Source organism: Ursus americanus, chromosome 18, assembly GCF_024610735.1.
Source record: "Ursus americanus isolate L20-20 chromosome 18, mUrsAme1.1.p, whole genome shotgun sequence".
Taxonomy (NCBI): domain Eukaryota; kingdom Metazoa; phylum Chordata; class Mammalia; order Carnivora; family Ursidae; genus Ursus; species Ursus americanus.
Window position 1 is genome coordinate 36677762 of NC_142144.1, and position 23772 is coordinate 36701533.

The following is a 23772-nucleotide window of genomic DNA, read 5'->3' on the forward strand; positions in this document are numbered from 1 at the left end:
GGGAGGGGTGGGAGTGTGCACACTCTGGTCCACCTAAGCTCAAGCCTGAGTCTCCTCTGTCCCACAAGCCAACAATATGGTATTATAATTAAGGCACTTGCTAAGAGACTAGAACTTAATTATTCCAACCACTTAAAAAAAAGACAATTACATGATGGAGGTCTAATTATCGCTACGACGACAATCGTATTATACGGCATAGATAGATATGGCATCTTGGCCTTTCTCTAATCTGCCCCCACAGAATCCCCACCCCCATCTCCCAATCCATGGGTCTCCCTGGAGCCTGGTTCCCACCGATCCCAGGTCTAGCGATCCTTAGGAAGTCATACCTGAAGTCTGACTGCAGAACCTCCTTCTGGGCCTATCCCCTCCCTTAGATACTTTCCCTTGTGACACCTCTTCCCCAGGACAGGCAGCCAGTGGCTGGCCTGTAATTAGCACCCAGACTGGGCTGGGATGAGGGGAGAGAACACTGGGCCTCACACATGCCCATGGCCTTTCCAGAACACCAGATGCAGAGCCTCCTTCCACCACCTGTCCCCCATCCCGCCCCCTTCAGACCACAGGCCTCTCAGAGAGCAGTTGTCCTGGGCCCCAACCCAGGTTCAAGTTCCTGTCTTCCCAATTCTGCTCGCCTCCAATTTTAGCTTCTTGCCGACCTGCCCTGTTCACTCTGCCCCCTAAGTCCCCAATTCAAACCCTCCTCGCTCCCTATAGCTATTGCCCTGCATCTGGCCTTTTTCCCTCCTCTGTGGCTTCCTTCCAGGCCTCTGGGCCTCAGCCTCTCCCCTCCAACACACCCTCCACTTCACAGCTGGAGGGATCCTTCCAATGCCTTCCATTAATTGACAAATGGAGACCATACCACTTTGCTGCTTAAAACCTTCAGGTCTCCCATTAGCTTCTGTTCTTAGCAGTGGAACATTTGTCAATTACCATCCTGTTTAGAACCCTGATGTAACATGGTTAAAATACTGTGGCTGAAGTGGGAGGTGGGGCCAGGGCTCTGCCTCCTTGGCGTCCCTCTCCCCAGTTCCAGGTGGAACAGTCACCGCGAGAGTTTCCTCAGAGCTCTGGGTATTAAAGAAGCACAGCTTGAATATCTTTGGCTCCTCGATAAGGTCCAGGCCCTTAGTACAGAACCCAAGACCCTTCCTGTGCCACCAGTGTCCCTCCCTGGCTTCACTACAGGTGCTCTCATCATGGCCTGGCCCAGCAGGCTCTCACCTGGAAGACCTTCCATAAAATCCCCAGCCAAATGTTTCCTCCTCCAGGAAGCCTCTGGTTGCCTCAGCCTTTCAATAGCTCCACGCTCCCTTCCTGGCTGCAGGGGCCAGGCAAATGCCAGGCCCTAATTCAGGACCCCCAGGAAGCCCATGAGCTTTTCTTTCTCCTCAACCTCTGGTCCTGACCCCTCATCTTCTGAAACAACCATGGTTCCAGAAGCTTTCCTGCTAGTGAAAAAGATAGGAAAACAGAAAACCCAGGGGCTCCAAGGATCTGATCCCTGAGGTGTGAACCTGAGCCTTCCAGACACCCAGGCCTGTTTGCGGAGATAGTCTGGTCTGTGTCAGCTCCCCGTCACTAACTCCCCTCCCCCTCGGCTGGCACGGGGCAGGCCCAAACGGCTGGCCAGTTAGTCTCCAGACTCCTCAACAGATCCCCATCCTATGTCTCTGGCTTTTGTAAACACTGGACCTAGACCCACAGCCAGGCCCAGGCAGGGACACACACAGATATGCGCACAGAGCCCCTTGGACACACGAATGCTCGCGCAGGTCCTGATGCCCTTGGTCGTGCACGTGTCCATGCAGACCTCCATGGATACACACACACGCAGCTGAGAACACACATGGATGCGGGTGCATATTCACATAGGAGGACATGTGGCAGCCTAGCCTTTGTGACTCCCGGCCGTTCCTCAGCAAGGAGTCCAGGCCTCTGCCCCGTCCCTCTACCTCCTCTAGGGCTCTCTGCTGTCCCCAAAGGGTGCCAAGGGCACCTCAGGGACACCAGAAGGTGAACTCAGAATCCCCGGGATATGGGTCTAAAGGTAGATTTTTCTCAGGGTCCAGCTGGACATCTGGTTGGAGGTGCCAAGAGGGTAGTTTGGGTTCATGGGCTCTCTGCCATCTTGTCTGGAGACACGGGGTGACTGTTGGAGCAGGAGGAGATGCTCGCCTGCCCCCCAGTCTGGGGACGTTCATAATAGGATGATTCATCTCTGCTCTTCACTCCCAATTCCAGTCCGGAGCCAGCCCCCAACTCCTGAGGCCTAGGCAGGAATAATGTCCAGCAGTGGCCTAAGAGTGGGACACATTCTAGAAAGGGGGCTCAAGTGTGGAGAGACTTAGTGGCTTCCTGCATCCTGGCTCCCTGCTCCTCTTGTGCCTCAAAACCTGAGGCTCCCTGCCCTCTCTGCCCTTCTCTACCTCTCCTGCTCAGCCCCGTGGGGTTTGAAAATCCCAGCTCAACACTCAGTGGCTGAGACCTTAGCAGGTGACTTCTTTCCAAACCTCAGTTTTGTCAACTGTAAAAGGGGGGGGGGGAAATAGACTCACTTTGGGAGGTTGTTTTGCAAATGGGAGGAAGTGCTTTCTAAACTGAAAATGTCTATATGTCTGCTTTGGTCTGCCACTCCCCCCATCCCGCTCCAATGCTCTGGAGGAGATTAGGGGGTTTGAAGAGGCTGGGGGGGACTGTAACATGATTTGTTTTCTAATGTCTACTCTCTTCTCTATCCCACTTGCTGACAGCAAGGCCCATGTATCTTCTGATGGTTCAGGCTGCTCCTATTGAAGCAAAAAGAGTTAGGGGGGCAGGAAATGAAGGGTTTGCCACCACCTCCCTGTCCCCTTACAGGGCCCCAGCCAGCCCCTCTGGTCCAGCAAGCTGGGACCTGCATCTTTAGCCCTTCCCTTGCCTGGGAACCCACTCCCCCAGCTCTGACCTCTGACCTCAAGGAGTCACAGCCTCCCACAGGGTGGATGGGCTGTCAAGGCCCCTTCCTGGGCTCAGCTCTCCCGCCCAGGTGAGACATAGACCTTGCTCAAGATACCCTGGGAGGAGCTGGGGCCTCCTCATCTGCATCCTCCCAGAGCTCCCAGGTGGGCTGGCTTCTAGCCTGCACTTGGCGCTGGTGTTCCTTCCCAAAGCACAGGAGGGAGCCCAGAGCATTGTAGGTAAGCTCTGTGACTCAGAGCCCGGCCCTGCCAAGCTTCAATCACTTCTCTCTGAAGCCATGCTTCTTTCTATCTTTTGCCCCAGGGGGCGCCATTGACATTGGACTACAACGAGAAGAGTCCTTTAGTGAGGTCCTGCTTCAGCCCCCAAACTCAAGCCAGCCTGGCACTTCTGGACAAAATCTCCAGGCCCTGACCCCTCTTAATCCCACAGGAGGGCTGGCAGGAATAAGGGATCCTTGGAAGGCATTGTACCCTTCTCCCTCTTCCAGGCCCACTAAGAAGCGCGAAGCCCTACCCATTCCAAAGCCTCTCAGTTCTGAGCCAAAGCCATCCCAATGTGCACGTGTACGGACACGTATGAACACGTGTGTCCGCACGAGTTTTAGATAGGAATGAGTTTGGTGGGAGTATTTGGTGCAGCATGTGAACACCTATCAGCTGAGTGCAAACACGTGTGTATAGGGGCCTTGCCTGTGCCTGCTGGTGGCAAAGCTGCCCCTATCTTTCTCCTGTGCTCCAGTTTCCAGGCCAGGCCAGGGTGGGCCACGGTGAGGATGGGGTGCTGTGGGCTTGGGTTCCTTTCTTTCTTCCAGTGTGGAGGAGCCCCTTGCCAGTTCCTGTCCTGTGCTGCCTTTGAAGCCCCATCTGAGGCATTGAGGAACTGAGAAGCACATCACGCGATGGGGAGAAGAAAGGGCAGCATGGTAGAGGGTGTGTACCCGTTTCCACAGTCTGGGCTCTGGCGTCAGGAGTCTAGGGTTGTGTCTTGAGTCACAGATTGGCAGTGCGGCTGTGGGTAGACACTTGGTGATAGCCCCCTGATTCACCATGGGGCCTCCCAGCCCGTGGGGGCCCAGGGAATGGGGGCAATTCTCCCTGGGCAAAGAGCCATGGGAGACCTCTTGAGTGGGTTACATATATGTTTGAGCCCATGGCCAGGCTCTCATGTGACTGGGATTCTATGAGCATGTGAACAGAGCTCAGTATTTATAGGTGAGTGTGGCTGCCTGCCTCAGGGTGTGTGTGTGTGCGCACGTGTGCATGTGCGACTGTGTAAATTTACCCAAAGTGTGTTGCTAAATCTCTTTGGGCATGAGTCATCTCTGGAGCCCTCATTTCTGACAGCCACTCCTCAAGGGATAAGTCCCCAAGGCCCTTAGACCACCAGGATTAAAACCTCTGGAAAATGTGGTCTCCCTGGCAATGCTGCCATCCCGACTGGGCTGAGGTCAGATTTGCTCCCAGTCCTGTGGAAGTAGGGCCCAGGCCACCACACCTCAGTTTCCCAATTATTAAATGCAATATGGGGAGCCAGGATGCCTCATGCCCCACCTCAGATGGGGCCGACGACCTCACAGTTTAGCCCCTTAACCTCTTCAAGGGTCAAACTCTCCCCTGGCTGGGGATCAGCGAGAGTGGGGGGAAGAGAGGGTTAAAAACAGCTGGGACTCACCCTGCTGGCAAGCATGTGGCATGTGGCGTGTCAGGACAGCTGCAGCTCAGCCTCTGGAGCCATGTGCAAAACACACGCAGGTACACGTGTGGCAAACGGAGTCAAGCCAGCCAGGTTCAACAGGCATATGCACAGCCATGAGAAATGCCCAAGTGCCATCTGGTACACAGGACAGACGTCATGTGTGGACACAGCTGTGGACAGAGCTGGTCAGGACATGCAACATGGGACACGTCCTCAGCACAAGAACAACGGCCCATGGACGCCCAGCATATGTTCTGTGAGCCCAGCCAGGTCCCGACTATGAGAGGGGCTCTTCTCCCTCGGGGCGCACAGCCTCCTCCCTCCAGCCCCCTGACTGGGGGCCCGCGGGGTCCCGCCGTCCTGGAGAGCTGCGTGGGGCCGGTCCCTTCCTTTCTGACCTGTCTCTCTCACCGCTGGGCACCGTCGTGTGGATGACGGCAGGGCGCACTGAGCGGCCCGAGGAGGTCTCTAGTGGCGGCTTCACTCTCCGCAGCCACCGTCCCGCACCCGCGTGCCCGCACCATTGCCTCTCAGACCCGCGCAATCCCCTCCTCCCCTAAGTGCCCCCACGGAGCGAACCTCACCCCTGAAGCTCCTCACAGCCGCCGCCGCCCCCTCCCTTCCCCACCCGCTTCCCCCAGCCCAGCGTCCCCACCGGCCTCCCCGGGCAAGCTGCGGGGGGGCGGCTGCCCACACCTCGGGCGGGCTCGGGGCTCGGCGGGCGGGGCTGCGGGCCGGGCGGGGCGCGTGCCTCCCGCTCGTATAAAGGGCGCCACCCGGCGCTCGGGGCCACCGCTGCCGGCCCGCCGCGCTCGCGCCCCGTCCCGCCCGCACGCCACCGCCGCCGCCGCTCCCGCCATGGGTCGACAGAAGGAGCTGGTGTCCCGCTGCGGGGAGATGCTCCACATCCGTTACCGGCTGCTTCGCCAGGCTCTGGCTGAGTGCCTTGGGACCCTCATCCTCGTGGTGAGTGGAAGGGACCCGGAGAAGCCCTTCTCTCTCCAGCCCCCGCATCCCCCGACCCCTCTGCTGGAGGGGCTCTTTTTCAAGGCAGTCCCGACCCCTCTCCCAGGTCTGCTCCCCCCCATTCCAGACTGGTCTTACCCCCTAGCTCGCACCCCATCCATGACAGCTCTGACTCCTTCCAGAATGCCAGCAGTTACTCCCACTGACAGCTCTGATCGGTTACCCTTTTACCGGGCCCCAGCCCACAGGCTAGGGGCAGTGGTCACCCCTGCAGACTGAGACCTCTAGGGTCTTCTCCAGGCTTTCACCTCCCCAGGTTCCAGGAGTCCCAGCTCTGGGAGGCAGCGGAGACATTGACAAATGGGCCCCTATTAGATTATTTGGGTCCTGGATATCTGGCCCCTAATGAATAATTAAGCTTCAGAAAGTCCAAAAGTTCCCGTGATGTGAGGACAGTGTGCCACGGGTGGGGGCAGAGGGCGGAGGCCACACAGGTGCAAACAGCAGAGCTGGGAGAAAGTTGGATCCTGAAGATACGGAGGCTGTGGAAGGCAGCTGGGCCCTGGGCACAGAGGACTTGGTGTCACTAAAGTCACTCCTCTTGTGCTGAGTGGCTCCCAAGCCCTGTCAGTCACGCAGACAGATGCCATCATCCTCTGTGCCCAAGCACTCTGAGTTACTCCCCAGCCTCTAACTCAACCTCTGAGTTAGTTTGTGGCTGTTCTGAGCAGGCTGCTTCTACTGCCTGGGCTACTCCCCAGTCCACTGACTCCCTGGTTACGCCAGTTTTGTTCCTAGGTTGTTCCTGGGTGACTTTGTTTGTATTTCTTGGGTCTGACAGACACACTACTTGCAGTCTCCATTTCCTGTCCCACCTACTCTCTGATTTTCAGCCCCTCATGTGGTTACACCTGTTTTCTCCCGGCTTACTTCTGGGTTCAGTTGCTTCATTGTGGTGAATGGGTTATTCCATTCCCGCCCCAGCTCCAACTGTAGGTAATGCAGACCAGCCAGCCCCCTGTGGACTAAGAAGCCATACTTAGAGGCAAGTAGGTAGGGCTGGGGTGCCCCAAATGGGTGGCGGTGGTAAAGCAGGCTCCACGGTGAGGAGAGGTCTTAGACTCACCTTTGCCTTCCAGGAACAGCAAGGGAGAAGCCGGGGTGGGGGGCACTTTATCCACAGCCCCTTATAAGACTAGTGACCCTACCTGTCATCCCCATCCCTTCTCTCCCTGTTCCAAGACGGGAAGAGGGGCAGGTGCTTTTCACCCTTCTGTCCCAGAGTTTTGTGTCTCCCCCCACCCCATCTGATTGATGGTCCAGTCCCCTGTCCGAGAGCATTGTCTTCCACATTCACAGAAGGGCCTCCCTAACCCCTGTCACATCTAGGTTAGCCTCTCCCACAAAGGAGCAGTCAGGCCTTACACTGAGCCCCAGGATCATTTGGCTTATCCTCAACCACAAAAGGAGGGTGTTACTTCTGTGAAGGCTTTCAGGTTCAGGCTCAGGCTCGGGTGCGGGTAAGGCATCTGGTGGCAGTGAAAAGCAGAACCTCAAGGGCGGTCTGGAGAGGAGGGCCTGGGCCTGGGAGACCCTTGCGTGCTGGGTGAGGGCTTGCCTGCATACCTCTGTGGGCCCGGAACCCAGAGCCTGTGGTGGCAGGATCAGGGCTGGCCTTGGGGTGAGGGGATCCCCTTTCTCTGGGGTACCTAGCAAGGCCGGGAGTGGGGGAGAAGGAGGGGGAGGAAGAGGAAGATTAGCCCCAAGGTGGTGGAACTGGCTCTGACAGCTTTTCCCTCCAAGGTCTCCTGGGATGAAGCCAGGTTTGGGCCTCAGGCAGGAAAAAGCTGAGGCCAGGGCCTGCCAAACCAGGCAGGGTGCCCTGGACCCCCATGTGCCTTCCCCCACCCCCACATGCTCACAGTCTCTGATCTTTGCTCTCACCTGCCTACACACCTTTGCCCTGCATCACTGCCGCTGGCTTCCCCACTATCTTTTATTCTTTTGAGGGATGATAATCAAAATGCTTAACAACCCAGTCCAATAGGACACTGACCCATCCAAATGGACAAGGGCCCTTAGCATAAGTCTGGGGACTGCCCGCTGGCTAGGCGTAAAACTGCCAGTTATGGGGAGGTAGAAGAGGAAACCCAGGGAAGGGGCTGCAGTGAGCAGCTTTAGGGAACACTGTGGAGGCTCAGGGCAGTAGGTCTTTATGGCTGGAATAGAAGCATTTTTACATTTAAATACGAGGAACAGGATGTTCTATACTTGGGGGGACATCAGGGACCTTCGTCCTCTTGAATCCCCCCCATCACCGGCAGAAACCTCAGAACCAGTCTCTCCACTCCCACTGCCCTGCTGCGGTTAGTGAGAGGGGCCACTCAGATCATTGTCTTTAGGACCTCCACATATGAGTAGGGAACCTGGACCCCTGAGGGCCGAGAGGTCAGAGTGGGTGAAGAGAGGAGGCTCTGGGACAGGAACGGGACAAGGGCAGGGAGGGGCTCTGACATTTCAGATTCAGCAGAAGTGGACTCAGCCTAACTTCTGGCCTCCTCCCTATTTCTGGTGGTGCCCTGCGCCACCCTCCCCCTGCCAACCACAAAGCTCTTTTTTTGGACGCGGGAGGAGGCAAGTGCAGGTGGGGGATGAGTGAGAGCCTTCCGACTTTATGGGCCAGGCCTGAAGGGCTGCAGGAGAAACTGTGCTTGGGTGATGAAAGCTGCTCCCCTGTACCCCACTCCTACTGAGATTCCAGAAAAATCAGAGAAGATGGGCCAGCCATCTTTTGGGCTCCCAGTTGTAGACTCTGCTTCCAGTCCCTTCCAGAGGGCCCTGTTAAATTAAAGTTTGGGCATTGTGGGTGGGGGGGCAAGTCTGCTTATTCTGCGGGGTACTGTTGCCGTAGAAGGGGTGTGGATTGGATTCCTCCCAGGAAGGGCTTCCCCGTCCTCCAGATGACAGCAGGTGGAGGTTGCTGGATTCACCCCTTCCCTCTGGAGTGAGAGAGTTGCTGGGCCTCACTCTTCCTGCCTGTTCTGTTTCCTGATACAGATGTTTGGATGTGGCTCCGTGGCCCAGGTGGTGCTCAGCCGGGGCACCCATGGTGGTTTCCTCACCATCAACCTAGCCTTCGGCTTCGCTGTCACCCTGGGCATCCTTGTGGCTGGCCAGGTCTCTGGTAAGGCCGTGCTCCACCCTCGGTCATTACCCTCAAACGGCATTCCTACAAGGCGCCCAACTGGGGAATGGGGTGGTGGGGGACATTCCCAAGGGCAAGGCATAGCTGTGGCCTCAGCTTTTTTGAGCCTTTGGAAGAGGAGAATGGAGAAGGAACTTGACACTTTGAACCTTTGACTCTCACCTTGGCATCCGATTATCAGAGTTGCCCTGTTACATAGTCCAACCCACCATCTGGTACAAGAAACCCTTCTCTGCACCTCTGCATATGACGGCCAGAGAAGGGGAGCATGGAGCTTAGGGGTCACCGTGGCAAGCTACAGTGACTAATAGGTCCCATCTCCCCTCTGCCCAGGGGCCCACCTGAACCCTGCTGTGACCTTTGCCCTGTGTTTCTTGGCACGGGAGCCCTGGATCAAGCTGCCCGTCTACGCCTTGGCTCAGACGCTGGGAGCCTTCTTGGGTGCTGGGATTGTTTTTGGGCTGTATTATGGTGAGCATTCCCCACCCTGCCATCCTCTGCTACCTCCCTCCTCTGCTTGGGACCTGTTGGTACCAGGCCTTTTGATGACAGACAGCTGGGGCCTGCCCAAGCCCCAGGCTCATGACTCACTCATTCACTCATGGGCCCAAGGTGGGGGGCATAAGGGGAAAGAAACAAGTTGGGCAACTATAGAGTCTCAGGCTGTCCACCCTCCAACCCCCCTGCCCCTCCAAAGACTCCTGAGTAATACAGCAGTGATGTACTCCCCTGTGATCCCCCAGGAGGGTGGGCCCAGCCTGAGATAGGAGAGCGGGTCGGCTTCTGCCCTCACCCACTCTGGGTCTGATTTGTCACCAGATGCAATCTGGGCCTTTGCCAAGAATGAGCTTGTAGTCTCGGGCCCCAATGGCACAGCGGGCATCTTTGCCACCTACCCCTCTGGACACTTGGACATGGTCAATGGATTCTTCGACCAGGTATGGGCCAGGGAATCATGAAGGGAACACAGGGAGGAGGACCAAGCTGCTCAGCTGCTCATGGGTGACTGGGGGATAGGACTCCTTGTTTATAGCAGTGTTTCTCAATGTGTGGGGACTCCTGCATCAGAATCATGGTGGCAGATACTTACAAAACAGGAATTGGCATATTTAGCCAGTTCCGCAGAGGATCCTTTATGCACACTCACATTCTAGCACTACTGCGGGAAAGAGCTGAACATGGGAAATGGTAAGACTCCAGGAGCCGAGGACAGAGGAGGGACCAGAGGGTGGCATAGGAGCAGCTCTTCATCCTGTCCTCCCCACTCCCCAGTTCATTGGCACCGCCTCCCTCATCGTGTGTGTGCTGGCCATTGTTGACCCCTACAACAACCCCGTCCCCCGAGGCCTGGAGGCCTTCACTGTGGGCCTGGTGGTCTTGGTTATCGGCACCTCCATGGGTTTCAACTCTGGCTACGCCGTCAATCCCGCCCGGGACTTCGGTCCCCGCCTTTTCACCGCCATTGCTGGCTGGGGCTCCGAAGTCTTCACGTGAGTGCAGCCCCCACCCGCCTGCCCTAGCCTGACTCCCCTCTGCTGCCGCACCCACTTCTGACCACATCTGTCTGTCCCCAGGACCGGCCACCACTGGTGGTGGGTGCCCATCGTCTCTCCGCTCCTGGGCTCCATTGCGGGTGTCTTCGTGTACCAGCTCATGATCGGCTGCCACCTGGAGCAGCCGCCACCCTCCAACGAGCAGGAGAATGTGAAGCTGGCCCATGTGAAGCACAAGGAGCAGATCTGAGTGGGCAGGGGCCCCCTCCCTGCCCCCTCCCTGAGCATCCACAGACTGTGCAGGGGCTGCTCCCTAGAAGCCTTCATGGCCCCCTCCCAGACTGAGAAGCTCCTTGTCTACTCCCACTCCAGTGGACAGCCCCCTTGGGGATTCTCCCCAAGACCCTCCCCAAATAGGACCTTAGGACACTGTCTTTAATCTGTGGTGGGACAGGGAGTAGGGCCAACATACCCTTTGTTTCCCCAAAAAAGAGAATGAGCAGTGGGTGTGTGAGCATGTGTGTACATGTGTGTGCGTGTGTATGGTTTCCAAGATACTCAGGGCCAGAGACCAAGTGGAAAGGATTCTAGCTGTGGGGGGGTGGGGGCAGCCCAGAGGAAGAGGAGGGTCCATCTGTGGTGTGTCCCATCTGTGAGTGAGGAAAGTGCGAGGGGTCCGCATGTTTCAGGGGCTCCATGCGGAGAAGGGTCCAGACATACGTGTTTCTGAGTATGTGTGTGTATGTGCCCGTTTTCTAAGCAGGGGGCTTCTTGAGGCTTTGGGGCAGGTAGGGTGGTAAAAAGGGGGTAGGGAGGGGAGGAGGAGGCCACAGCCCAGGTGTGGAGCTCTGGCTGTATGTAAGTAGGAACAGAGAACGTATTTCTGTCCTAATGGAGGCGTGAGGGGTGGTGGGGTGAAGTCCAGGTCGTAAGTTTCATGCTTGCTTTTTTTTTTTTTTTTTTTTTTAACTATAGCAGATGTTACAGATTTAGGGATGAGGGTTGGGAGACTACTTAAAATAGGGTCTTCACTCCTTTAATCGTCCACCCGAAAAATGTACTCTTTTGCCTTTTATAAAAAAAAAAACCCAACAATAAAATGTGTGCCTAAAACTGCCAGTTGTGCGAATTCCTCTCAGCTTGCTCTGCTGTTCTGGGGCAGCTGAGGAGCTTCACTGCGTCCAGACACAAATGCCAGCCAGGGTGCCCAGCTGGTGTCTCACCTGGCTGGGGCACCCTAGGGCTAGTACTTGGGCCCTGCTGGCGCGGTGGGGGGGCAGGGGTCAGTCCCACCGACAGGTCACAGAGCCTCTTCACCAAGCTTCTCAGCTTGAACTCGGCGGCCCCACACTTTCCCGCAAGCTTCCTTCCTCTTGCACACTGAATGGCATCTCCTTCCCGACCCCTGCACCCACTCATCATCCCCGGAAGGCAGGCTTGAACCTGGCCTACAGAAAAACGCTCTCTCGGGTAGAGCTGGCCAAAGGGGAGGGCTATTCAGGAGGTAGTGAGCTTCCTGTTGCTGGAGGAGACCAGTCAGGTGAGGGACCTGTTACACTCTTCCAGAGCTTGCCGGTGTCTAGGCTCTTAGCACCTCCACCCAGACCTTGGCCACAGCCCCCTTAGCGGCCTCCCTGGCTCCAGGCTTGCCCCAGCCAGACTATACAGCCGCAGTCAGAGGGATCTTTCTGACACCACTGTTAGAAGTGGGAGTCTTTCCACGGCTCGCTATCCAGACATAACCCCAAACCCTCCCTCCTGCATTTAGTGCCCCCACTACCTGGCCCACGGTCCCTACCTATCCCCTCACAATGCTCCATCGCCCCCATACTCCTCTGTGCCCTCTGTGCCTTTCTCCCTTTGGACCTTTGCTACAAAGTGCTCACTCCTGAAATCCTCCTGGTCTGCAGGAGTGTCTCCTCTAGAAAGTCATCCCTGCTCTTCCCCACCCTTCCACCATTTTCTACAGTCAGTTGTCTGAACTCAGGGACCACAGCTACATTCCTCCCCACCTCCCCTTCTGCCCAGTGCTTCAGTCTGACACCTCTGCTGCCCAGAAGGCTGGGGTGGGACCCACTGACGCTGGTGTCCTGACTGCCCCCAGGGAGGCAAGGGGCGGCACACCTGAGCCCTGGAAGCTCTGTCAGGAAATCATGTGCCCCTTCTCACCTTCTCCTTTCCTACCTCCTTACCAGACCTCTTCAAGTTTCACTGGGAATAAAAGGGAAGGCGGGCCCCACGCTTAGCCCTCCTGCAGAGTTAACCCCCTGGCAGCCAGCGGATCTTTGGGTATGGCAGGAGAAACGTGGTCTTCAGAGATTAAGTTGGTGCTCCCCAGCTCCTTCATAGATGAGGGGACCCGGCCCAGAGAGGGTGGGTGGCAAATGCAGGGCCACACAGCCAGGACTCTGGGGGTAGTGGCGATGGGAGAAGGCAGTTCCATTGCAGGTCTCCAAACCCCTCCTTGTCCCCAGCTCCCAAGAGGTGTGTCTGGAATGTTGGAGAGACCAGAGCCAGAGGGAGTGTCCCCTTCCCAGGCCCTGGGGGAGGAAGGGCCACCCTTGGGAGGGGAATGTGGTTTCAGAATTTCATTCCAGCTGCACCAGTCCTGCCTCAGGTACCCCTACCCTGCCGTCCTGCCCAGCATGCCCCATGCCTTCTCAAATCCTGCAGCTGATCCTGACCAGTCAGCCCAGAGGGTGGTGGGAGGCCTTTTGGTGCAGTGGTTAAAGAGTGGTCAAACCTGGATTCCAGCCCCAGCTTGGCTTCTCTCTAGTTGTGTGGATTTGGGGTGGTCATTTTTCTTTCCCGAACCTCGGTTTCCTGTGAATTGGGAGATATTGAGAGGAGGAGGTAGTGGAAGATAATTCATGAAAAGAACTTAGCAGAGTGACCGGCGGATAGTAAATAGTCAATAAATGTCACCTTATGATTTTTCCTGCAGAATTGGGAAGGAGGGGGTGGCGGTGGTGGAGAGGTGCTGAAGGCTGTTTTTTAAAGGTCATTGAATTCAACATCCTCTTCCGCCTCAGATTCCTGCCATGGATTCTGCCATGGATTCTGAATTTCCTGAGAGGGGGGAGGAGGAATGGGGTGATGACTTGCTGTGCCCTGACTTGAGGAGGCTTTCTGAGAGCGATCGGGAGGGATCGAAGGGAAACACAGGAGGTCACATGCATAGGTGTAGAGGGCAGAGGAGCAGGCAACCCAAGGAACGTGTTAGATGGAGGGCCAGACCCGACCACATGAGACAAGGTCAGCCTGGCCGGGCCCAGAGCAGGAATTCAGGGCAGGGTTTGGTAGGGACGTGAACCAAGCAGCAGTGTGTGACCCCTCCAGGGGCAGAAGGGAAGCTTCCCACTTCCCCACTCATGTCCAGGTTCCGCCTCTCCTTAGTAGTTCTAGCTGATAACAAGTTCTGGAAAGCAATATCTCCATCTCCTTTAGGAAAGTATCTTAATCCACTCTCCAGGATGGGCTTGGAGGGGGAATCGCTATGTGGGAGGGTAGATAGATCCCACACCTCAGCTCTGTCCTCCCCTGTCGAGTCCTCTCCACAGCTCACTTTGGAGTCACCCATATTTCTTTAAAGTTCTAACTTGTTTGGATTGAAATCAGCCTCCCTGAAACCTGAGCTTGGTTCCTGTTTCCTTGTGTGCCTGCCTGTGTGTGTGCACACATGCGAGTGTGCATTTCTCAGAATTTCTGGGTGTGGCTGGCTTTCAGTATGTCTTGTTATGTCTCTGTGGGTCTGTGGGTCTGTGACTCTGGCCAACCAAATCGCTGCCCCTTTCTGTGTTCCTGTCACTGCCTGGCTTTTTGTGTCTGGATCTTTCTTTGTGCCTCTAAGTGAACATCTCGTGTACCTTAGCCCATCTGTGGGTGTACCTAGGAGTGACTCTCCTGCCAGCCCAGTCCCGCTCGCCTTACCCCAGGGCATGCCTCCTCCTTAATTTCTGGTAATGACCTCCCTCCTTCTTGCTTACTCTTTCCCCTTGATTTTGTCTGAAAACCTGGGTGGGGCTCCCCCGAGGCTTGGGGAAGCATGGGTGGGGTAGAGTTGGGTGGGGTGGGAAGGGGAGAGGAGGGACAACCCCACCCCAGACAAAGACCCCAGAGGCTGGAGTTGCCCCTGATCTCCCAAGGAAGGGTCTGTGAAGGTGCCAGCGTAGGCCAGGCCCTGCAAATCCTCACTGGGAGGAGGGAGGCTGTCCTGGGGTGGGTCCCTGAGTTGTGGGCCAGGGAAAGCTGCAGTGCAAAGGGAGGAGAGACTGAGTCACTGGGGCCCTCAGGGAGACTAAAGGGGGCTTACCACAGAACACCTCTGAGTCCTAAGTGGGCAGCAGCTGGGGGTGGCCTCCTCAGGGACTCAGCATCTCTACGCCTGAGGCCTCAGCCTTCGGTGCCAGGTTTATTTGAGTATAGGAGAGAGTGGCAGTGGGAAGAGAGGCTCTTTCTGTTCTGCGTACCTTGGCTGTTCCAGAGTGGCATGAAGAGGAAACTGAGATCCGGAGTCTCCCTCGGGATCACAGAGCAGGGCAGCACAGCCTGCACTAGAATCCAGTCTCCTGTCCCCAGTCTGGCTCCCTGCAGCCCTTTCCCAGACAGCACTTTGCAACAGCTCCGGGAGCAAGGCTCTGGGTCCAGATCAGCTGCCTTCGGAGCTGTGGGACCTTAGGCATGTGGAGGTCTCCATTTCCCCCAGATCCAATCCCTGGCCTGCTCCGTGCCTCAGGAGGCTAGTATCTATGGGGTGCAACCCCCCCTTCACCCGTCGGGCCCTCTTGCCCCTGGCTTACCTTTGGCTTTGGCAAGCAGGAGGCACAGACAGGAAATCAGAGGGCAGGGAGGGTGGAGTGGGGTGGGGGGAGGTCAGCGCCTTCACGCCTTTTCCTGGGCTTTCACTGCATCCTAGTAACACTGCTCTCTTCGGCTGCCTGCTGTTAGTCCTCAAGCTTGAGGTTCTTATTGGTTCTTGTGACCCTGACCCTGACTCTGTACCTTGTCCCACTCACAAGCTCATGTCAGCGAAGCCCTCTGAGGCTACACTGTTCCTGCTGGATCACTGACAGAGTCTACCTCTCTGCTCTGTTTCTTCATCTATACAATGGGGAGAGTAACAGTACCTCACTGGGCTGCACAAGGTGAGGATTAAGTGAGTTAACATAGATACACAACAATGCCTGATGCAGCAGTAAGTGCTACAGAGTATAGAATAATATTATTAGTACTATTATTATCACACTTCCTTGTGAACTCCCTGTATACTGTGGGGAGGGAATGTGTGAAGCCAAGCTAGGCTTGGAGTGAAATGCCTGACTCTCCAAGGCCACCTCTTCCAGCTCCAGGCTGTTGGCCGCTTCTGTGGGGCCTTAGTCAGCCAGGAGGTTTAGCCCCAGTCCCCCCAACTCACTTGGACCCAGCTTTCCCTGAGAAGACTGGGGTGAGGGGAGATGGCAGCCAGAGCCCCCTTCCCACACTGGCTCTTCTCCAGAAAACTCAGGCTCCTGAGAAAGGGAAAGGTGGCTTCTCCACCACCTTGTGGGGCTTCAGGAAGCTGGTAAGGGTCGAGAGTGGTTGCAGTGATGAATTAGGGGTTCAGAAGGTGGTATATTTGGGATCAGGGGAGAGAGTCAATCCCAGGGAGGTTGAATCCCAGGGAGAAGCAAAATCCCAATCTGTGTTTTCTAGCCTTGTCTCACAGCCTTATCAGGAAGTTCTTCCTCAGGTCTCACTGCGGGCTTGCTTCAGCTCCTTAAGAATGGGGCAGACCAGGACAATTAGCATGACGCTGGGGGCCTTTTCGAGCTCTTACCAGCACACGGGGAGTTCCAGCAGCTTTGGGAGCAGGGAAAGGATCCTTGCATATGGTCAAAACACAGGAGGCCCAGGGGTGGGGGTCGGGGGGGGACCAATGGGGAGGGCACTGGCCAAGGTTGCCGGTGGGATGAGGTTATGAGCAGGCTATAAACGGACTCACCTGATCCCTTGCGGGGGTCCCTTCCCTTGACCACCTTGGTTATGCCTTCAGGTCAGAGTGAGGTATGGTGTGGTGTGGAGAAGGGGTAAGTGTTGCCTTTCCCATCCCTAGAGCTCTCTGGGGACAAAGCCTTAAACCAGATTTAATCACCTTGACCAGCTTTTCCCATCTCTTGCTCTGGTATATTCCCACCATCCTTTAGCCTCTGCATTTTCCCCAAAGTCTGCAACTAGGGATGGGCCTTTGCCAGGCTTCCTCACTGCTCTCAGAGCCAAGGAGGCCTGGCTGGGAGAGGCTGGGTGAGGGAGAGAGAACTCTGGGAGCCCCGATAATCATCTGGATATGGTCCACCTCTTGTCTCCACGGAGACACCCCTCATAGCCAAGGAGGCACCTGGAACGTCCCGCCCACCGCCCTCATCCTTTACCTCTCTGCTCAGGGTCACTGCCAGGGCCTGGCCGGAAATGGGCTGGGGGGGGGGGGGAGGAGGTGGCCTGGCCTAAGCCCGGGAGGAAGGCTGCTGGTCAGAGGGAGTTCTTTCCTGGTAGAGGTAGCCTTTAGTTGGAGGGAGTCAGGGGTGGAAAGGGGAGAGTGACCCCTACCTGTGGACAAAATCTTTCCTTTATCGGAGTAAGGGTTTGAGCTCGAGCCACTTTGGGCCCTTAGATGTGCATGTGTGCCCACGTACTCATGAAGGCGTGCCTGCTGTGACTGGGGAAGACAGGGGTGTGTGTTTGTGCTCACACAAACACATTTACACCTTCACTCACTCACTGACACCTCCACACACACTCCATGCTCAACCCATCTATACCCATGCACGCACACTCATACTCTGAAATGATTCACACTCACCCATGCACTCGGATGCTCAAACACACTTAGATACACTATGTGTACTCATGCATGCACATAATCATATGGACACACACTTTTACTCCATGTCCTTACACTTACAACACACACTCACAGTGATGCATGCTCACTCACTCTTAAACACACACTTACCTAACACTCACACTCAAATACACTCCTACTCATTGGTCCCCAGAAGCCACACATCTGTGGATGAGGGCAGCAAAGGCAAAGGATGCATCTAACAGGCCGGAAGTGTTGGGGGGGGGTGCTGCAGAGACAGGGGATGAAGAGATGGGGGTCACAGGATGTGGGGTTGGTCCAGATGTGGAGTTCCGAAGCCTTTGGGTTTTGGGGTCACAACCCAGATTTTCAGAGCCAAGGATCAGGAGGCAAGAGGTTTAAAGCACGTGACAGAGTCCCAGTGTCTAGGCGGGGCACACGGTAGCTGTTGACAAACACCTGCTGAATTAGAGAACAGCAGGATTGACTACAACTCCCCGTTTCTAACTAGTGGAGCTTCCTGTCTGTCTCACAGAAGTTCAGAATCCCAGGCAACAAGACAGCGAGGGCCATTTCACTCTCTGAAGTCAATGGGTCCACATCTTCACTGCCAGTCTACACAGCAGGAGGCTAAGTATAGCTGTGAGAGCTAGTTGCTAGTACATTGCAAGATGACTCAAGTATAGGTGACGTGTACAAAGCTGCTGGATAAGGCAACGGCCAATCCAGGCCTGGGTCCCTGGTCTCAGAGTACAGCTGCTGCCGCTTTTTTTTTTTTTTTACAAGCTTTATTCATTTATTTTTTTTAAATAAGCTCTACGCCTAATGTAGGGCTTGAGCTCACAGCCCCAACATCAAGAGTCACATGCTCTACCAACTGAGCCAGCCAGGCCCCCCTAAACCCAGAGACACCTAACTGCAGAGAGAAACCACAGCAGACCCATCTGCCAGGGGATGAACAGAAAGTGACTAAGCTCTGCGCTGTGCCAGAGATTTGAGCCTATCCAGGAAAGGGGGGACCTGTAGGAATCTCTGGAGGTATGCAGGATCAGGGAGACCAGTAGAAACTTGGCTGAAGGGCTCCCGGAACCGTCTCGTGTGTAATGTAGTATCTCTGGTGTTTCTGCCAGAGGTCTTGGGTTTGTTTCATTTGTTTGTTTATTATTTCATCAAATAATTGTTGAGGATCTTTTTTGTGCCAGGTTGAGGTGGTACCGGGAGTACTATAATGAGCAAGATGCATACGATACCAGGTAGGAAGTGTCTGGATACAAAAAAAGTGGAATTCTGACTCAAAGTGGCTTAGGCAACGATGGAAGTGCATTGGCTTACATAACTGAAAAACCAGAGGAGAACTTCAGGTGAGGCTTTGCCCAGCACCGAGGTCCTTTCTCTCTTTCTTCCGTGGTGTCAGCCTCATCGGAAGCCTTCCAGCAGGGAAGAGGGAGCATCTTTGTCCCGACAGTCCCAGCAAAGAAGGTTCCCCATTATTGGACCCTGTTGGTCACATGCCCACCTCTTGAGTCATGACGATAGCCTGTCCAGATTGGATTAGCCTGTCACATGTTTCTCCTCTGGCCTCAAGGGGGCCATCAGGGCCATCTGAACAAAATGGATTCCCAAACAGAAGCTGAGGACTGTCGGGAAAGGGGGAATCAGAACCTCCCAAAGGGTTCCTGTCCTCATAGAACAGGAAGCCTAACTGGTGGAGGAGATAACAAATACAATTGATCAAAGAAAATCTGGAATTGGGACATTTTACCAAAACAAACTCTATAGGAATGCCCACGTAATTTATGGGGCTGGGTGCAAAATGAAAATGCAGAGCCTCTTATTAAAAAATTACTTAGAATTTCAGGGGCACCTGGGTGGCTCAGTTAAGCATCTGACTGGGGTTCGGCTCCGGTCATGATCTCAGGGTTGTGAGATCGAATCCTGGGCCAGGCTCCGTGCTGGGTGTGGAGCCTGCTTAAGATTCGCTTCTTCTGCCCTACCCACCCCCCACTTGTGTGAGCACACGCACACTCTCTCTCTCTCTCAAAAAAAAAATAAAAATAAAAATAAAAAAACAACCCCCCCCACAAAATTATTTAAAATTTCAAAACAGCAACAGTATTAGATCAAGTATGGGGCCTCTCTAATGCCCATCAAGCCTTAAAAAGCCCATAGGCCATCTGCACAAAAAGCCAGCCCTGAACCTCTATAGTGAGACCTGAAGGATGAGAAGGAGTTAGCCAAGTGGGTACTCCAGGGAGATGTAACAGCTTGTCCAAAGGCCTGGTGGCAGGAGATCAAGTGTTCTGGAAAAGATGGATGGAATTCAATGTGGCTGGAGCTTAGGTTGCAAGGGTGGATAGGGCCTGGTCAGAGGGGATACTGGTCAGGGAGAATCTGAGAAACTGAAACCAAAGGCTTTTGCTCAGTGGTCCCTTTGAGCCCCTGTGCAGTACCATCCTAGGGAAGCAGGGAGGAGACAGCTGGGACCAGACCCTGCGTTCCATGGAGACCAGATGCACAGTGACCAGATCAGGGAAGTGTGGTGGGAGGCCTGGGTGTCAAGAGCCCCAAATTGCTCTCGACCCAGAGCAAGTTCCAGCACCACCCTGCCTCAGTTTCCCCTTCAGGATCAACAGGAATGTTCCATGAGATGATCTGATCCTTAACTTCCTCTCCAGCTCTAGCATTCTGGGATTCTCTTCTGGGGTTCCTTAAACAGTCTTAGATTCAGATGATGGAAGGGAGGAAGGAAGGGAGGAAGGGAAGGAGGAAGAAAGAAAAAAAGGGAGAGAAATCCCTTTCTTTCTTTCTTTCTTTCTTTCTTTCTTTCTTTCTTTCTTTCTTTCTTTCTTTCTTTCTTTCTCTCTTTTTTGAGAAATCCCTTTCTCACAGCAGGTCTTTATGTTGGTAACAAACTGTGCTGAAGGCTTGGGTAGATGGAGAGAGTTTGCTTTGCATAAACCTAACACGTTCAAGTTGAATATTAGACATCCTTGTTTTTGGAAATCATTTTGGCTTCTCCACAGTAGCGCCTTTGTCCTGGCACCTCACCCTATTCAGTACCCGAGCCTCTGGCCATATCCCTGGTTTTCTTTAGCTTCTTATCTCCCCTCATCACTTTCCTCCCCTTGGTATACTCTAAATTTTGTTTTGTTTTGCTCAAGTATTCAACTGAGCAAATGTCAAAAGCATCACCAGCACAGGTGCTGAGATTTCCTTTAAGGGGACCCACTTTCCTCAGGTTTTGAAAAGCAGTTTGCAGCCCCCCTCACCACCCCACCCGTCATCACAAGGGAATAGCACTCTCTCGATGATGACTGCCATTTAAGTGTCTATTCCCCAGACTGAGCTTCATGGAGACAGGGAACCACAGGTCTGGTTGTAAAAGCTAGCCCCTGGTATGCTGCAGGGGGCTTAATAAATATTTGTGGGATGAATGGATGCGATTATTCAGATACCTCCCCCCCTTGAAGCCCACCTTCCTTTCTCTCTCTTTTTCTAGGGAATAGCTATGACAAAGCATTAGAAGACCCAGCTACTTTAATGGGGTCAGCTGTGGCAGATGCTGGTGGAATACCCCCGGGTAGGGCACTTGAGGCAAAAGCTGTGTTCTCCAAGGAGAGCAAGGTTAGGAGTTCTCGGTGAACCTCAGATTGGTGTGCATGTGAACCCAGCAGGGAGGAGGCAGAGATGACTCTAAAGTTCCATACCTGGGTCCTTGATGGGCCTGGACGTAGCCGGGAAGGGCACCCAGCCAGCCCCTCTGGCACTGGCTATGCCTGGAGATCTTATCTGGGGCCAGGCTAATGCGTGGTACTGAGTCATTGGACCTGCGGCCTAGGAAACAGTTTTGATGTTGAAATGGGCCCAGAGGACGGAGTGGAGTGGGTGTCTCTAGTTTGCCACCAGCATAAGACATCATCACCACTCACCCTTCCTGTCATCCCTGGGTCACCTTCATGGTCACCACTCATCTCTGACCTTGTCACTCATTTGTCACTCTATCATCCCTGTGTCACAACCACTGGCCCTTTCTTAACCATGCTGCCACTTGACCCAGTTCCCATCACTGTGTTACCTTCTTCAGCAGGCCACCATCCCTGTCCCATCCCTGTGCTCAAGCCTGCTGCTTTCTCAGTCAACCCTGTCTTTATCAACTGCCTCTACCCCAACTCTGTCACTGGCTAGTTCCACTCCCATCTCCCTTGTCACCGTGATGTCACCACCTGTCCCTGTCATCCTCCTCACCTTTGTCACCACACCCCTCACCACCTGTCCCAATCCCCACCACCTGTAAGTCCTCTGGACTGTCATCGGCTCCCCCTGTCCCCTCTGTTTTTTCACCAGCACTGCTCATCTCTGCCTCCCCGCTGTCACTATCATCAACATCCTCCTTCTCTCCAGCTCCTCTTCCAGGTCCCCAGACGGGCTTTTCCCTCTGGTGTAGACATCCTCAAAGTGTGTGCCTCGGAGCCTCTGCCCCGGCCTTTCCAGACTCTGGCCTCCTCTGGGCTTCCCTACCTGGGATTCCACGCTACTTCCCTGCACACTGCCCTGGCACCTGCTTCCTTTCACCCCTAGGGTAGCTGGATCCGGGGGCCCAGCACTTACTCCCAGGGTATCGAGAGCACTGTTGGAAGCCTGGCCAGGAAGCCCTGACTCTTCTCTACCTGCACCCATGACATCTGGCATTGCTTCCAACCAGCCTGGACCTCAAATCCCCATTTATTAAATTGATTTTTAGAATTCCCCGATGCCCCCTCAGACTATTACCTATCCCCTTATGATACACTGTCATGGCCCCCCAGTACCATGACATAGCACACTTATGATCAACTGCTAATTTGTATAATACTGTGTTTAAGGCCATCTTGCCCCCGGACAGGCTCTGCGAAGGTAGGAACCGTGTCTGTCTAGGCCGCTGCCAGTCCCCAGAGCCTGGCACAGTGCCTGGCTTCTAGTAGGGGCTCAGTGAATGTCTGTTGAGTGAAGAAATACTATTTATTGAGTACTTAACCGTGCCAGACACTGTGGTAAGTGCTGTACACATATTAACGTTCATTCTCTGTCATGTTTTGGTGTCCCTTTTCACTTATTTACTTTTGGGCATTTCAAGGGCTTTTAGCTGTTTTGGCACAAGCTCTTTTGACAAAGTTCAAGCAGAGAAGCACATTTCCAGTTATTCATCAGAAAGTGAGGACACTTAGAGAAAGTCAGTTACTCACAGAACAAGGAAAAACACTTCCTTGTAATTAGGGCAAAGAGAATTGCAGCTTGTAATGTCACTTCTCGATTTCATGTTTCTGCTCTCTGAGGGAGGTGGAAGAAGCTGGGGGCTAAGGTGAGGGGGGAAGGGGAGTACCTGAAGAAGATCCTTTCTCATCTCTGGAAAGCAAGAAGTAGATCCTCACTGGTGTGTGTGAGAGAGAGAGAGAGAAGGGGAGGGGCGGAGGGAGAGTCTTAAGTAGACTCCACACTGAGCGTGGAGCCCAGCATGAGGCTTAGTCACATGACCCTGAGATCACACCTTTACTGAAACCAAGGGACGGTTGTTCAACCAACTGTGCCATTCAGGTGCCCCCAAACTGATTGTTTTAAGAGATAAATAATAAAGGGTTAAAATAAAGCTGGATGTTTCTTACAGACTCTGTCCCAGTTATTTCATCCCTGAGAAAATAATTGGAGATGTAGAGAAAACCTTTGCCCAGAGATCTTCATTGCAATGCTATCTGTACCACTGAAACACTGAAATACAAATATATATTTATGAATGAAAAAATATATAAAATTTAAAAGTTGAAAAGACAGATGAAATAAAGTACGGTTTGACTCTTAGTCGTTGAAATCATGGTCCTGAAGAGTTCATTATTCTATAATCATGGCATTCAGTGAAAAGGGCATCATATGAACAGGCTTACACAGAACTGTTTTCAGTTATGTCAACAGAGTACTCAGAAAGATCAAAGCGTGAAAAGGAGCAAAGGGATTACTAGGTGTGGTGTGGTTTCTGAATTGTGAGCAATTTATTTTTATTTCTTGTAGTTTTCACCTATCTTTGATGGTCATTATCACTTTGATAATAAAACTATGCACTTGTAAAAATAATAAGGGCTGCCTTCGGTTCAGGTCGTGATCTCAGGATCCTGGTATTGAGCCAGTGGCTGGGGGCTCCCTGCTCAGGAGGAAGTCGCTTCTCCCACTCTCTCAGCCTCCCTGCCTCCCCACCATGTGTGCACGCACACTCTCTCTCTGTTTCTCAAATAAATAAATAAATAAAATCTTTAACAACAACAACAACAACAACAACAACAGCAAAGAGGCAAGAATAATGTTTTCTGTGAAAGTGTCAGTACTTTATAGCCCTGCATTACTTTTTGATTTACTAGATTGTCAATCCTAGGAGGCCAGGCTTCTTGTCTATTTCTCAGTAGCAGGCCTGAATGAGAGAATGACTGGTAAAGTGTGATGGAGTTAATGAAATGTACTTTTTTGGGCCACATCTCTCACTAATTTTCTTTCTTTTTCTTTTTTTAAAAATTTCATTTTTAAGTAATCTCTACCCCCACCATGGGGCTTGAACTCACAACCCCGAGATCAAGAGTGGCATG

The 23772-nt window shown here is 53.9% G+C and overlaps 1 protein-coding gene across 1 annotated transcript; it reads left to right on the plus strand.

Moving 5' to 3' along the window:
• The first annotated feature begins 5448 nt into the window (after nucleotides 1–5448).
• On the plus strand, nucleotides 5449–11442 carry AQP3 (aquaporin 3 (Gill blood group)). Its single transcript, XM_045780668.2, has 6 exons — nucleotides 5449–5631; nucleotides 8689–8815; nucleotides 9170–9307; nucleotides 9656–9774; nucleotides 10109–10326; nucleotides 10411–11442. The coding sequence occupies exons 1-6, from the start codon at nucleotides 5524–5526 to the stop codon at nucleotides 10577–10579; spliced, it is 879 nt and encodes a 292-aa protein (XP_045636624.1). The 5' UTR covers nucleotides 5449–5523; the 3' UTR covers nucleotides 10580–11442.
• Nucleotides 11443–23772: the final 12330 nt, after the last annotated feature.

Coding starts and splice junctions, on each gene's coding strand:
- AQP3 (XM_045780668.2), top strand. CDS start 5,524: ATGGGTCGACAGAAGGAGCTGGTGTCCCGCTGCGGGGAGATGCTCCAC. Junction 9,308..9,655: donor TGTTTTTGGGCTGTATTATG/GTGAGCATTCCC, acceptor ATTTGTCACCAG/ATGCAATCTGGGCCTTTGCC. Junction 10,327..10,410: donor TGGGGCTCCGAAGTCTTCAC/GTGAGTGCAGCC, acceptor GTCTGTCCCCAG/GACCGGCCACCACTGGTGGT.